The sequence below is a fragment of the Podarcis muralis genome, chromosome 6 (genome assembly GCF_964188315.1).
Source record: "Podarcis muralis chromosome 6, rPodMur119.hap1.1, whole genome shotgun sequence".
Taxonomy (NCBI): Eukaryota; Metazoa; Chordata; class Lepidosauria; order Squamata; family Lacertidae; genus Podarcis; species Podarcis muralis.
The window spans coordinates 41,381,428-41,397,669 of NC_135660.1; the positions used below are offsets into that span (position 1 = coordinate 41,381,428).

A 16,242-nucleotide genomic window follows, 5' to 3' on the forward strand; every position below is an offset into this window, starting at 1 on the left:
CACTTACACTTAGGTTACTGCATAGAATTGCTGTCTGTTACCTATCTAGCCAATCTTGATTGGATTAGTCTCAAGAGACTACAAGTTGTGGGACAAGTTTTTGAAAAACTATTGCCTGTAGTTTCTGTAAAATATGTCACTGCCTAAAGAGAAAAGCTTTCATTTAACTGTGAGAAAGATGGAATTCCCGTTTATATGGTAAGGGATCCTGGATCCTGCAGTAAAGACTAGAGTATACAAGGATATGTCTTTATTACCCAAGATGTAATGTGTGGATTTGTAGCAAATGTCCAGCAAAGGACCAAACATTTAAATTATAACCAGACTAAAATATCTAGGATATTTTAAGGGGAAACTATTTTGTGCTTAGTGAAGGCTGCAATTGTTTACATACCTACTCAGTAGTAAATCCCATTAAGTTCAATGAAACTTACACTTTGTTGTTGTTGTTTAGTCGTTTAGTCGTGTCCGACTCTTCGTGACCCCATGGACCAGAGCACGCCAGGCACTCCTGTCTTCCACCGCCTCCCGCAGTTTGGTCAAATTCATGCTGGTAGCTTCGAAGACACTATCCAACCATCTTGTCCTCTGTCGTCCCCTTCTCCTTGTGCCCTCCATCTTTCCCAACATCAGGGTCTTTTTCAGGGAGTCTTCTCTTCTCATGAGGTGGCCAAAGTATTTCCATAGGCACCTGACTGACCACTGTGAGAATGGAGCCCTGGACTAGGTGGGTCTGATCCTACAAGGAACATCTTATGCAGTGTTCTTAAGCTCTGCATTGAGAGCATAGCTCCAAGCACTTGCATATCACAAAGTGGGGTTCAGAAGAGAATGTAAATGAGAAAACATGCATGCAAATACTTTATCTCAGGAACAATAGCTTCAATACAGTTTTTCAGCTGAAAAACTACTGGTGAAATAATACTGAATCGAGAACACTTAAAACCCTGTGCCTTCTTTACAGATTGGTATAGCTTAATTTTCTATGCAGATGGAAAGCATGTAGGCAGGAGACCTTGTTTCCTTTTATGGAATGATAGCTAGAGGTTCCCTGCTTGCTGCGTTTCTTTGTGAGATATCTGCACGTTCTTATTTGGTGCGATTGTAATGAGATCTCTCTGCTGATACTGTTTGTAAAAGGAACAAAATGAGCTGTAAGTCTGCCTTTGGTTCTGTTCATGTTACTGTTTGTTAAATGAAACTGAATATATATATATATTTAATAACTCTTGAGAGTGTGTTGAAATGTGATCTGATCGTAAAAGGGATTGTTGTGCTTCTGTTATATTTTCATGTTCATCCAGGTGCTTATCTTTGAATCATCAGAGCAAACGTAAGCACTAACTTAATTTGAACAAAAGCAGAAGGCTGCTCACCAAATTACTTTCACGGTGGACCTACCACTTTATTTCTAATGTTGTGTGTCCTGTATGTTCCTGTAATGTTTTATACTACAAATGTTCCAGGGATTTATTATCCCACTTTTGTCATGTATTAGAGCAAGCCCCTCCAGACAGCAATAATATTGTAATACTGGGGAAGCATAGCAGAAAAACTAACATAGGAGAACGTTGTGTGGATGGGCCAGTATAAACCCTCCACTAATGCACTATAATTGCACCAGTGACGTGTTTCAGAATACACACAGACACACACAAACCCCACACACGTTTGGAAGGGCCCTGACTCTCTGCTCAGTTAATTTGGTGAATCTTGGATTCCAGCCAGCTGGACACAGCCAGACAGGGAGTGTTGATGTGCAACTGCGCCACTTCCTCCTTCTCCTCCACCCCACAGGCCCAATGCCCAGTTTCCTCCTATTCTGTTGGACAGCCAAGGAGGTGGCTTTCCGCCACCCTGGGATTTCCCTTTGCTCTGGAGTCCTCTGATTTAATCATCCCGTTTCCCAGCCTTTCGAGGCATCGTTACCATGCTAATTGCCATCCCCGGCCAGCACCACGCAGCTCCAAGGACAAGAATAGATGCCACCCCTGTTCTCAGTGGTGTGTGTGTGTCAAAGGGGTGGGTGGGAAGGAAGACACTGGGAAGCATTGTACTCTCCTTCAAAGGGTTTAAATTTAGTTGCCTTATTTGTTGCTACAAATCACCTCAGCCAGGGGCCTCAAATGCTGCCTGCTTGGCAAAATGCTGCACTGTGAACCTTGATTTCCAAAATGAGAGATGCTTCGCTTGAGCTGACCTTGAAGTCCCGCCCTTTGTGTCGGACGTGTGGGGGTTAGTGAATGGTTATAAAGGCACCTCAGAGGTCCTCAAGTCCAACTCTCTTTCAGCGCATGAAAGAGGCCCTTCAACCGTACCCAGAGGCTCTCTCTTATTACTTAACACATGCTGAATCTTGACTTTGTAATATTGCTGAGTCTAAGTTGTGGCTAATATAAAACCCAGGTACTCCAAACCAACAGAGGTGGCTCTGATACCTTTAGGATAAGAAATGAGAACTTATTTCAGCATTCCCTCTCTCAGCCTGGTAACATATGCATGTTATTTTTGATCTTTTTCTCAATGGACTTCTGCTTCTGTATGATAATCTTGAAGCCTATATATGTATGTATGTATGTATGTATGTATTCATTCATTCATTCCCCACCCATCTGGCTGGGTTTCCCCAGCCACTCTGGGCAGCTTCCAACAAAGATTAAAAATACATTAAAATGTCACACATTAAAAACTTCCCTGAACAGGGCTGCCTTCAGATGTCTTCTGAATGTCAGCTAGTTGCTTATCTCTTTGACATCTGATGGGAGGGCGTTCCACAGGGCAGGTGCCACTACCGAGAAGGTCTTTTGCCTAGTTCCCTGTAGCTTTGCTTCTCGCAATGAGGGAACCACCAGAAGGCTCTCCGCCATTGCTTTGCATAGTGAGGCATTCCAGGTGCAGCACTAACCAGGATTAGCTTGCAATCCTATATCACAGCCTTCTTCTTCAACCTGCTGCCCTCCAGATGCCCTCCAGTCCCAAATATTTGGAGGTCAGTTGGTTGCAGAAGGCTGTTATATACATCTGCAGTCAGCTCCATTGAACTCAATGGAACTTTGGTCTGTGTAGACAGATGTAGATTTGCACTAAGAGTTTCCTTTGGATGAAAGAACACTGGGGAAAATGGTGGCATACAGTACTTGCTTCATTTACAAAAATACATGCATGGTATAAGCAAGCAGGAGGCACTCCTATGAGGTGGGAGCTCCTTCCATGGTTATTCATCTTCAGGAAGGCATCTCACCGCTCTTCCTTTCTTTTTGCCTCCATGTTCAATAGATTTGCTCCAAATGAGCACTAAAGAGTAGTTTTCCCAGGGGAAGCAGCAGGAGAAGAGGAAGTGTGGAAAAGCCCACCGTAATCAGACAGCAAACTCATAACCAAAGCCTTTTAAAGCCAACTAAACCACCTTCCTCTTTTGTTGATGGTTTCTATTTTCAACTTTTATTTCCTCTTTGCCAGCTGGCAAAACAATATGCTTGGTATCTAAGGTTGCAACAGCATGCTCTAACAGCCAGTATTTTGCAACAGGGTTAAAATAAATTATACTTATTACATATACCACACACCAGTTGTTCTACTTCAGGGGTAGCCATATTGTGCCCTTCAGATGTTATGGACTGCAGCATACATTGGTCACGCTGGCTGAGGATTATGGGAGTTGTAGTCCAAAACGTGGAGGGTGCCGCATTGTCCACTCCTGTTCTATTGCATTAAAGCTCTAACTCTGCCATTGTGTACAATAGGACAAGTGCACTGACTTCAGACTTGCTGCCATGAGAAGGAGGAAAGGAGAATCATTCTTCCCATCTTTAGGCTTGTGCTTAAAGGAAGATTCTAAGAAGTCTGAAGTATACTTATTAACAAATAAAGTGTTAAGTTAATAAAGCATAACCATTTAACTTATTATGGATTTTCAAAAACCCATGACTTGACAGTGCTGCATTCACTGAATGTGCTTCAGTCCCTGAAAGACATTCTGGCAGAATCTGCATCCATTTCAAATTGTTAGCAGCAGTGTAATCAGACTGGAGAGCCCAGAACTGATTTGTTGTGGAATTTTAGAACTCCAGGAATAGCTTCTGCAGAAATGCAGAGACCAAAAATAAAAGCAGAGCAGCCGGGGAGGCTTGTGCAGCTGGGCAGAGATCTAGCATCTGGACGAGCAGTGGGGTGAGTGGCAGCTGATTCCTGGCAAGCTTTGCCCTGCTGTGTTCCAGCGTCAAAGAGGAGTGGGATTGCTTCCTTTTCTGTAGCTGCATCAGACCAGGCAGTGACAATCAGCCTTGTGGTATAGCTGGCGAGAGGGTGGGAAAAGTTCAGGAAATTGTGGCTAAAATTATCAAGGGGATGGAACAATTTCCTTATAAATAAATATTACAATGTGCGGGGGTTCTTTAGTTTAGAAGAAAATGGTGAGCAAGGAGGAACGCCGAAAGAGGTGCATGAAAGGGGTGTGGGAAAACTGGGTGGAGATAAGTTTTTCTCCAGCTCTCAATAACACTGAAACCCAAGGTCATCCAGTGTAGCGGAATGGTGGGGGATTCAGGAAAGACAAAAGAAAATGCTTCTTCATATATCACCTACTTAGGCTTCAGAATCCTCTCTCGCAAGATGTGGTGGCGGCCACTAAATTAGACGGGCTGTAAAAGAGGATTAGATTCATAGATCCCCAGTTGCAGTGGGGACCATGAATGGGAACGGACTGCGGTGCTCATTCTCCGCTTGCTTGTTGGCTTCCTGCAGGCATCTGGTGCCACTGTAGGAAAGCAGGTTGCTGAACCTGATGGGCCTTTGACTGTCCTGACCCAAGAGAGACCTTCTTATGCTGTGTGGTTTGTAATGCCGTCTTCACTTTGCTGCGATTGCAGGTGCCAAGCTGTGCAAGCGTTTCCATCCAAAATATGCTGCCATGGGATTTCTTTTAATAGTGGCTATAATTGCTTTAATCACTGTGGCTGTCACGCAGAACAGTTCTGCCACCAAGAACAGAAAGGTAAGTCACAGGAGAGCCTCCTGCGGAAGCACTGTGAACAGTTTAGGCCAGTGATTCCCTGCACTAGTGCAGCATGGGAAGGGCTAATGCGAAAAACAAAGCATGTTGGATGCATTTACCACTCCACGTGCATGCTGGAACAGAAATAATCTCTCCCTTTCTCCGCCAGTATACCGGTAGTGGCAACATTTTGAGGGAGGGAGCAAGGATGCACTAGGGTTCTCATGCTATCCATTCTGCAGCTACAGGGCAATCCCAGAAGGTTCATCATTGCCCACAATGTATGCTCCTTCACCTGTGTCCTGATTTCCTAGGCAAAGAGGAGGGTGGGTTACCTGGAAGCAACTTTGAATAATATAACCTGCATTTGCAAGAAGGATACCTGGTCCATTCTTCTTATGGGTGATCTGCCAAAAGATATATGTATTTTTTAGAATAGAAGAGTAAAGAGTGCCTTCAAATTTAAGCAAAAACGAAACACTTTTGCTCCAGGTTTCAAAGGTTTAGGAAGCACTGGCTTGAGTTCTTGAGCTACAAGATACCATGACTCTTCGTGCTCCCTCCCTGATGTGCTTTTATGGTCTGGTTGATTCATCTTTTCTACCAAACATCTCTGCTGCAGAATTTATCCTGCCCTGTTCCCATGTCAAGTCAAATACCTTCCTATTGGACACAATACAAAAAACCATTAGTGGTAATGTTAGTAATTCCTGCACAGCCTGCTGAGGGTAAAATTAGGTCCAGAGACAGGTGCGTCTTTAAAAACCTAGCGTGGCTTCTCATTTTAGGCCTGAGCACCTTACATTCAGCGCAGATGGACTTATGTCTGAAACCACAATCATGTGGGCAGATCACTCAAGAATTTATAAAAGGTCCCAGTTTTGAGTAAAGGCCATATTTGCACATCTGAAGGATGCAATGACTTGAATCTAATTTATTTGCAAATACAACATTGATTGCAAAAAGATAGGAAGTGAGAGGGATATGTTTGCTTAAAACACACACACCTGGCTTTTATGGTAGCTAGGAGAAACAAATTATAATTAAGTATTTAAATAGAAATGCGTCTCCATCACATCTTCCCAATATGCTGAGTTTTACTGAGCAAAAATTGTGGTTTTGTTTCTTCTGCAGTATGGGATTGTGCTGGATGCTGGTTCTTCTCACACCAACTTGTATGTATATGAATGGCCGGCAGAGAAGGAGAATGACACAGGAGTCGTGCAGCAGGTGCATGTCTGTGAAGTGGATGGTAAGAATGTGGTAAAGTTGGGGCTAATAGGATGTTGAAATGATAGTAGAGTGAAGAGGGTAGAACACAGCATGCTCAGGAAAACACCAGACTAAAACTAGCTGACAAAAGTTCTGCTTTTTCTCTCCCAGGTCCAGGAATCTCAGGGTATGCTGACCGTGTGGGAGAAGTTGGTGTCCCCCTAAGGCATTGCATGGATAATGCAAAGAAACTAGTACCAAAAGAGAAACACCCAGAGACGCCAGTTTACTTGGGGGCAACAGCTGGCATGCGGCTGCTGAGGTACCAAAGGGGGATACAATCTGTGCTCTTTGAAATATCATGTTCGCTAGGGGTGAGATCGCAAATGACAGTTTTCAAAGGTTTCTTTGGAGTTGACAGGGATACTCAAACTTGGCCCAGTTTGTCTTTTCTTCCTCTCACCCCTGGGAAGATTTAGTTACATACCGGCACTACACAGTGTCTGCATTTCACAAACATGTCATTGCTGCGTTCAGTCCCTTGTTGTTTGCTCAGTTTGGTCCATATACAGTGGTACCTTGGGTTACAAACACTTCAGGTTACAGACTCCGCTAACCTGGAAGTAGTACCTTGGGTTAAGAACTTTACCTCAGGATGAGAACAGAAATCGCGTGGCAGTGGCGTGGCGACAGCGGGAGGTCCCATTAACTAAAGTGGTACTTCAGGTTAAGAACGGTTTCAGGTTAAGAACAGACCTCTGGAACGAATTAAGTTTGTAACCAGAGGTACCATTGTAGATTATAGTTCAAACCGGAACATCATAATAATAATAAATTTTATTTATATCCCGCCCTCCCCAGCCGAAGCCGGGCTCAGGGCGGCTAACAACAATCAAATAATCAAACAATCAAATATCTCTGCCTGGACTTTTGCAAAGCCTCCTGGTATATCAGGTCTCTTGATCAGGAAGCTACCGTATGTGTGCAATAGAATGAAGGCTGCTTCTGATTATGATTAGATGTGATTACAGGGGCTTCGACTGGATGACTTTTGGGTCCCTTCCAACTCTACAAGTCTATGATTCTGTGATACATTTTTTTCCCTGCTCCTGTTTATAAAATCACATGGAAGTAGTATGGAAGGAGCCAGAAAAGGGCTGAAGGTGCCAGCCCTAGAGCGATGTTAGATAAGCCAGATATAAGTAAGATCTGCACCTTGCAAACCTCTCAGGTCATTCTTCATAATTTGCATGTCATATCCAAGCATCTGCTTTATCCATTGTCACAAACATGCACATCTTATATCATTTCTTGGCCACTTCCCAACATGCACTTTTAAAAAGCCAAAGAAGGAAATGGAACTATCAGACATCTGGCCTCAAGTAGCAGGGAACGCTGGCAGATTAATTTTTTTAAAATTGATGAACTGCTCTTTATCCAAACAGCTTCCAGGGCAGTCCTGAATGATAAAAATACAATATAATAAGACAGCACAACGTAACTCCTATCGCTCTTTTCCACATGCAGACTGGAGAACGAGAACACTGCTAAAAAGGTCCTCTCTGCAGTAGAGGAGACCCTGCGCTCATACCCCTTCCGTTTCCAGGGTGCCAGGATCCTCACTGGTGAGGAAGAAGGTGCCTATGGCTGGATCACCATTAATTACCTGCTGGGCAACTTCAAAGAGGTAACGTGCCATGCCAGAAAGGAAACACTGCTCCCTGAAGCTTGGCCATGCTTACTTCCACTTTAATAGTGATGACTCCTTAAAGCAGGGATGGCAAAACTTGTGGCCAAGGGCTGCATGCACCCCACAACCTCATTTCATGGCGGTGGCAGAGGAGGGAGGAGGATGGAAGTGGCAGAGAGAGAAGGAAAGGGATAGCCCATCCCTTTTGACTCTGGCACCTGCCCCCCAAGCAGCACATATCCCTCAAAAGATTGCCCCTAAAAACAAAACACACTCTAGTGCCATCCAAACCACCAAAACAATTGTTAAGTATGGAAATATAATGCATTGCTGCAAAAACAACAAAGCATCTTGTGCTGCTTTTTAAAGATGCAGATTGACTCTGGCACATGCTTTTGTTGACAAGAGGCCTGAATAAATGGGCTTCAATCTTTAAGGTGCCACAAGACTCTTTGCTGAAATACATATTGCTAGAATGCTGAGTTAAGAAGTCTCCAACCTGCCCCCCCTGAAATTTAAACAAACTATTGTTGGCCTTCCCATACTGTATCTCATACTTGAATGATCCTTGGTTTCTCCCAACATGTCTATTCCTTACTAACCCACCTCTTGCCTGTGCTAGCACACCTCTAACCATCTGATTCCCCTAACTCCATGCTTCCATTTTCCTGGGTCACATCCTGTGCCTCATTTCCCACAAGATGGGTCTTCTGTCCCTTGACAAGCTCATGCAGCTTCCTCCCATCTGGTGTGCTCTTTTTGCAGTCTATCTGGCCAAAATTCCTGCCCCGCATCTTCTTCAGAACTGGAACCATAGGGGCGCTGGACCTTGGTGGAGCTTCCACACAGATCACCTTTGTTCCAGACCAGGAGACACTGGAGTCACCTGCAGATACAGCAAACTTCTCTCTCTACGGCAAACAGTACACTGTGTATACGCACAGCTTTCTGTGTTACGGGAAGGACCAAGCACTCTGGCTCAAGCTGCTCCAAGACGTTCTGGTAAGTTTGGGGTGACTCTTAAGCTGCATGTCCAGCTTACAAGTCTGTTGTGCAACCAGCTTTCATCAATCTGAAGATTATTCTGGTTGCAATCGTACTAAACCAGGAGCAGGTGGAGCAGGGTGGCAGCAAGGTCAAAGCTGTACAGGAACATTAAGAAGAACAGCAGACTGACTTGCACTGTCTACCTAAGCAGCCCTGTCCCGCTGCACCTACAACTTCTTCACTTAACAACCTACATTGGAGTGGAGAACCTTGTCCAGCTGCTGGGCCAGATTCTACCTCCCCCATACTCCTTGGGCCACTTTGGCATCCTTCTGAATTCAGGCGACAAGTTTAAAGGGCCTTGTTCTCAGCACCAATCAGCTGATTGCTGCGGACGCTCGGTCCCACTTTGCCTGTTTACGTGCAAATCGACATTCTTCCTCTGCAGGCTAGAAAAAACTGTCTGCAGAGCTTCTCTACAGAGGACAAATGTCCACCTCTAGGTGGAATCCAAACAGCATCTGCCAACAGACAACTTTAAAGGGGTATGCCGTCAGCTCCACTCAGTGCTGTTAGAGAGCCTCCGTTTCCAAGGGATAATCAGGAATGCCATGTAAGCACCTGATTGCTCCTTTGCAGCCACAAGTTTACCTGCCCACGCCAGACATCACAAATGTGGGGCAGATGAGTGTGGTTTGGGGAAAATAGCCTTGCAGGTCAAATTAGGATCCCTGCTGGCTGAAACTAGCTCCTAGTCGAGAGGTTCCCAATGGCTGACCTACATGCATGCTTTTCAATATTTTTCCTGACATATTTTCTTCTGGCCATCCATTGGTGTTTTTGTTTTGTTAACTTGGTAATAAAGTAAAAAAGCAAAAGCAAATATAGTAACAATATGGATATTACCTGCTGTGAGCCCATTCCTGCCTAGATCCAGGTTTTGCGTTGTCTTGTGTCATAACTAGTTGTCGGTGTGTGTAACTGCCCATCCACCCTTTTTCTTCTTTTCACTGCAGGAGTCATCGAGTAGCAGAATCAGAGACCCATGTTTCCACCAAGGATATGAGAGGACTCTTAATATTTCTAACCTGTGCAAAAGCCCCTGTACAGCTCCAAACATCACCCTACCCTGCTCCTCACAGCTCCAAATTGAGGGCGCTGGAGATTATGAAATGTGCCTGACAAGCATTGAGAAAATCTTCAATACTGTCCACTGTCCTTACTCCAGCTGCTCATTTAATGGTGTTTTCTTGCCTCCAGTATCTGGGGATTTTGGGGTGAGTCCATATAAGCACCTGCCTCTCTCCACCAGGCAGAAACTGGTGGCTTTACCCTGGAGGAAGGACTTTTGGAGTGCAATTTGCCTGTCCCGTTAGTGTAGGCTTGTATTTAAACAGTAGCCTGGTAGCCATGATGTGAGCAGGAATTACATGGAGGCAAAGGGCAGACGGATTCTTTCACTCTTCCCCTGACATCTTGCTTGGTTTTTCTGCTAGGTGCACCAATTTGTTATCTTCCTCTGTCTGCCACTAGGTGGCAAAGTCCAGCTGAGCTATACTTACTATACAAGAACATGAAGGTTTCTTAAGAGTTCATTAGCACCCAGTTAAAGCAACAGATTGACTTAGCACATGGGTAGGCAAACTAAGGCCCAGGGGCCGGATCCAGCCCAGTCGCCTTCTAAATCTGGCCCGCGGACGGTCCGAGAATCAGCGTGCTTTTACATGAGTAGAATGTGTCCTTTTATTTAAAATGCACCTCTGGGTTATTTGTGGGGCCTGCCTGGTGTTTTTCCATGAGTAGAATGTGTGCTTTTGTTTAGAATGCATCTCTGGGTTATTTGTGGGGCATAGGAATTCGTTCATTTCCCCACCCCCAAAAAAATATAGTCCAGCCCCCCACAAGGTCTGAGGGACAGTGGACCGGACCCCTGCTGAAAAAGTTTGCTGACCCCTGACTTATTGGCATAGAACAGCTACCTGAGCAGCAGGAGAGAAGGCCTGCTGGGCAGGAAGCATGGGGAGTGTCCATGGGGTCTACTGCTATTGGATGGGATGGGAATTCACAGCGGGAAGAGGGGCTTTAGCTTAGTGGTAGAGCACGTGCTTTGCATGCAAAAGGTTCCAGGTTACCTGGCATCTCCAGGTAAAAGGGACCTGCACCCTATGATGTGAAAGGCAGAGCCACTGCCTGAGTAGACAATATTGAGCTAGATGAGTCAATAGTATAAGGCGGCTTTCTGCCTTCCCTCAGAAAATATTGGGTCATTTATGTTGGAGACAGCAAAGAACTGTTGATAATAATAGCTGATTAGTTAGTGAGCTAGAGATTACCTATCTCTTCTGCTAAACATATCCAGAGTAATGTACACAGCATAATCATGAAACCATACACATAATCATAAAAGTACATGTACAAGCAAACAACAAAGAGCATTTAAGGCACCGCCACAGCCTAAAATCATCCAGGGTAGAAGATAAACTGGCAGCAATAAGCCTAGATGTTAGGCATAAAAAGTCTTTCAAAATAAAGATGTCTTCATTTTTGGTGAGAGAGATGCACAGGAGGCAGCCTGATTGACTTTGTTTGCTAGGCCACGTGGTGTTCTGTCTATATGGAGAGCCAAGGGAGTTGTAGCCTTCTAACTTTTGCCCCAGATTAGATGAAGTGGGAGTTCATTGTCTACAACCCATAGCCAACTACAGTGGTACCTTGGGTTATGAACTTAATTCATTCCGGAGGTCCATTCTTAACCTGAAACCATTCTTAACCTGAGGTACCACTTTAGCTAATGAGGCCTCCTGCTGCTGCCACCACACAATTCCTGTTCTCATCCTGAGGTAAAGTTCTTAACCCGAGGTACTACTTCCGGGTTAGTGGAGTCTGTAACCTGAGGTGTTTCTAACCTGAGGTGTTTGTAACCTGAGGTACCACTGTACCTGCAAATCTCTCTCCCCAGACTAGTGAGGACTGATGGAGGCAGAGCCCTGGGCTCCATTTCATTTGCATTTTTTGCAAACAAGTTCATTTCTTTTCTTCTTCAGGCGTTTTCTGCTTTCTACTACGTAATGAACTTTCTAAATGCGACGAAAAAGCCTATGGACCAAGTAATAGAAGAAGTAAAGAACTTCTGCTCCAAACCCTGGAATCAGGTATGTCATTTCCCCAAACCGGGAGGAATATGAGTCTTGACTCTGAGGAGGTGTGGCTTCCATCTGGCATCAGTCATGGTTGGTTTGGTAGTGTGGAGCCACGCACCCAACACTAGCATTGCTGTAGCCTTCCTGGGCAGATCTGCCCTTGCCACTGCCCCAGCCCTGCCTAGGCAATTTGCAGCACTAGGGGAGTCGGGAGGGGAGCTCTTCCCCAGCACACCAGCTGCTACTGGCATTAGTGCCTCTTGATGCACCAAATCCAAAATCAAATTGGCTGTAGAAGAGAAGCCCCTCAGCCTCACTTGTCCTAACACAAGATCTGCTGTATTTAAGAGCTGTATTTGCCAGTATATATACGTGTTCATGGAAGACCATCTTACTCGGCTACCAGTGATCACCAAAGAATATACACATACTGAGAGAGCGATTGCAATGTTTGTTAATTTTTGATGCTATTATTGTGAACCCCTTTAAGCTCAATGTTTGTTGCTGGAAAAGCAGAATACAGTGGTACCTCTGGTTACGTACTTAATTCGTTCCGGAGGTCCGTTCTTAACCTGAAACTGTTCTTAACCTGAAGCACCACTTTAGCTAATGGGGCCTCCTGTTGCTGCTGCGCCGCCACTGCATGATTTCTGTTCTCATCCTGAAGCAAAGTTCTTAACCCAAGGTAATATTTCTGGGTTAGCGGAGTCTGTAACCTGAAGTGTATGTAACCTGAAGCGTATGTAACCTGAGGTACCACTGTACAAAGATTAAAGCAAAATCACATCTATCTTTTTATCTATCTTTCTGTTGACACATGAAAGGGAGCTTCATGTAGAAACACACAGCTCAGTCATGGTTGTTCCAGGGATGGTTGTATAAATCTGAAGGATGGAGCACTTTGCTTCCAGGAAAAGGAAGATGCCTAGAAATAAACCGTCTCCCTTTCTCTCTGTCCAGGTGAAGGCTGAATTTCCTAAAGTAAAGGAGAAGTACCTGAGCGAATACTGCTTCTCAGCGACTTACATTTTCTCGCTGCTGAGCCAGAGATACAACTTCACCAAGGAGAAATGGCAGGGCATCCACTTCCTGGGGAAGGTATCTTGGCATGCAGAGGCAGGAGCTGGGGAATGGCGGGGGGTGGTGAGTGGGAGGGCTGGGAAGCACCCCTTCCTCACTGGTGGAGAGGGAGCCACATACAGGCCCGCAATACCTCAAGGACCTGCAATCTCCCCAAATGAACCAACCCAGACTCATTGAACATCATCTGAGACCCTTCCTCATGCAAGAGGCCCAGAGGGTGGCAGCACAAGAACAGGCCTTTTCTGTGGTGGCCTGCCATTTGTGCAATGCTTTCCCCTGGGAAGTTCGCCTGGCACCTCCAATACATAGGCAAAAACATTTCTCTTCACTAGGGGATTGGCTGATTAGCATTCTCTTGCTTTTTAAATGTGTTTGTGGGAGGATGTGTTACTGGTTTATTTTTGTTTTTTTATGTATTTTGTATTCTTCTGTTGTGAACCGCCCTGGGATCTTTGGATGAAGGGTGGTATACAAATTTAATTACCGTATTTTTTGCTCTATAAGACTCACTTTTTCCCTCCTAAAAAGTAAGGGGAAATGTGTGTGCGTCTTATGGAGCGAATGCAGGCTGCACAGCTATCCCAGAAGCCAGAACAGCAAGAGGGATTGCTGCTTTCACTGCACAGCGATCCCTTTTGCTGTTCTGGCTTCTGAGAGTCAGAATATTTTTTTTTCTTGTTTTCCTCCTCCAAAAACTAGGTGCATCTTGTGGTCTGGTGCGTCTTATAGAGTGAAAAATACGGTAATCGTAATAAATGTGTCACTGCCCCCATTCCTCGCTTCCCTTAGGAGTTCCTCTGTGCTTTACATCCCTCCTGCTGCAAGTGACCCTTCCCTCTTCTTTTCGTACCTATTTCAGATTGGCAGCAGTGACGCCGGGTGGACTTTGGGCTACATGTTGAACCTCACCAATATGATCCCTGCGGAGCAATCCTATACACAACCTCTGTCTCAGTCTAGCTATATTACCCTCATGGCCATCTGTTCCATTCTGGTGGTCTGCCTGCTCGTCATAGGCTACGTAAGCTATCGCAAACCAAAGTGCCTGAAAAAGGAAGTAATTTAGAACTGGGGGTGGCCTAGCCCACAGCAACAACACAGCAAAGACCACTAGAGCCCAGTGTTCTGCTGAAACGGCTGACTTTGTACAAGGGCCTCCTGTGCTACTTTCTCTAGCCACCGACAGACGCCAAGAGAGCAGCGTGCTTTCCTTCTGTCATCTTCCCCCATCCTGGAGATCTGCCTCCCATCCTGATCCTTGGTGGGGGGAGGGAAGCTGATTGGTGTGGGGCTCACATGCCGTATGAAGAACACCTGCTTCTGTCAGGTCCACCCCTCTGTGCATTGCCTCAGCCCTAGGAATGAAACATGTGGGGGAACCAAAACAAAAAATGGCCGGCTGGACAACGCAGAGACAGATTCTAGCCTGGAAGGACCAGCTGCTCTCAGGGTTTCACATCCTCTTTTGCTCCATTGGAAATGTCAACAGTCATTCATTAAAAACACCTCCCGGCAGCACCTGTCACGTTCATGGCGAATCAGCTAGCACTTGCCATGTCATTTCCTGGGGAAAATCCCCTCTTTGAGACATTTGACAAAAAGGGCTGTCCACACGACTAATCGCCAGCCAGGAGAAAGCAGCAGAACACACCCTATCCAGAGAAGGCCTCTGAGCAAAAATGTGTATTTCACAGAAATTAGTCTGTGAGAGAGGAACTCTTCCCCAAAGTGCCATGGCTGCTACCTGGGCAATAGGCTTTGTGCTGACTGGTCGACTTGCCTGCTAATTGAATGGATTAGTCAAGGTGATCCGCAGGCGGCCGCTCCCTATGGACTGTGTGGATTCTGAACGCTGAGGCCTGACATAGCACACTCCTCCTAAAGCGTCCTCCTATGTCAACAGTATAGGTCTCTGGGAACAGTTAAACCCCAGGCTTGGCATCCTGGTCCAAATGAAACCAACTATTCACTTTGCACACATGTGTACAGCTCTGTATTTGTATTAAATATTAAAGATGTTTTGATTAATGCCAGTGTAACTTTCTTGTAATTTTCCAAAGGAGGTGGGATGGGATGGTGCTATTAGAAGATAAACCAAGTGGCCTTCAGAGAAAAAGGAATGACCTCACAGTCGGAGCAGGACTTGACCATACCTGCCATAGGTGGCAAGGCTTATTGTATTTATAGTTTCTCAGCAAGGAGAAGAAAAGGGGTGTGGCGGTTATCTTTTTCCTTTCCTGTTGGCCAGTAATGTCATGAATCGGTACAAAGGACTGGGAATTCAGCATCCCAGTGCTAATGCACAAAAAGGTGGTAAGATTGATTCCCACAATTACAGGCTGAGAGCTCGTCCAGACTTCTGCTTCTCCTACTACATTCCCCCAGGAAAACCTGATCTTTACCACTACATCGGTACAAACGCCAATTGGGTTTTCTGCAGATAAATGTTTGCTCTGATTCAGCGTTAAGGAGTGGGTTTTCCCAGGGAAAGCAGTGAGGCAAACAGAAAACCTCTGGGACCTGTGCCTAGAAAACATGGGCCAAGTGGAAAGCCATTTGACCCATACTTTCTAGGGACAGAACAAGCAGGTTGGTGAGCCCTGATTAGCCATTTGGACGCAGCCTTAAAAAAGCAGACCATTTCCCCCCTCGATGATTTAGAAGCTCAGTAGAAAGGCTGAGTGTAGATGAACAAGGAGACTTCCGGAGAGGTAGCAGTACATTTGATCAATGCTTTGTTTTATCCCATCTGATCACCAAATAAACGCAAGGCCTGAGGATCGCAGTGCTACAATCTCTGCCCAGTGGGTGGGTGTGGCTGGCCCTGTAGGCTCATCAAGCAGCAGTACTTCTGGGGCATGTGCTATGTGCCAGTCCCCTTCTGGGTTTGAGTCCTCTGCTTCATTACCTGAAGAGAACTTAAGGTCCCTGACACTGAGTAAATCAGAGACAAGTACTGTTGCTGTACTCCGTCAGGGTGATCATTTGGCATTGAGCTATGTCATCAAAGATGATGCTAAATTGTTGTTTTTTGAATATAGTAAATTTCTATTATGCATCATATTCCTTGTGCTGAATTTCACCTGAATTCTATTTTTCTGTGTCAAGTTTTCCTTTTTGCTGTTGACCTTTGGTTT

At 45.2% G+C, this 16,242-nt stretch overlaps 1 protein-coding gene across 4 annotated transcripts in view; it reads left to right on the forward strand.

The window, feature by feature from the left end:
* The window catches only part of ENTPD1 (ectonucleoside triphosphate diphosphohydrolase 1), a 36,406-nt gene extending 21,273 nt beyond the window's left edge, over positions 1-15,133 (forward strand). For 2 of the 4 annotated variants that reach the window (XM_077930120.1, XM_028730624.2), the window contains exons 2-10: positions 4,869-4,993; positions 6,128-6,245; positions 6,377-6,527; positions 7,733-7,892; positions 8,661-8,897; positions 9,899-10,159; positions 11,927-12,034; positions 12,983-13,120; positions 13,965-15,133. In XM_077930120.1, the coding sequence (XP_077786246.1) occupies positions 4,910-4,993; positions 6,128-6,245; positions 6,377-6,527; positions 7,733-7,892; positions 8,661-8,897; positions 9,899-10,159; positions 11,927-12,034; positions 12,983-13,120; positions 13,965-14,171 (1,464 nt within the window). In that variant the 5' untranslated portion in view covers positions 4,869-4,909 and the 3' untranslated portion in view covers positions 14,172-15,133. Of the gene's footprint in view, positions 1-1,135; positions 1,155-4,868; positions 4,994-6,127; positions 6,246-6,376; positions 6,528-7,732; positions 7,893-8,660; positions 8,898-9,898; positions 10,160-11,926; positions 12,035-12,982; positions 13,121-13,964 lie in introns of those variants that run through there. The other 2 variants (XM_077930118.1, XM_077930121.1) reach the window with 2 other exon arrangements.
* Positions 15,134-16,242: the final 1,109 nt, after the last annotated feature.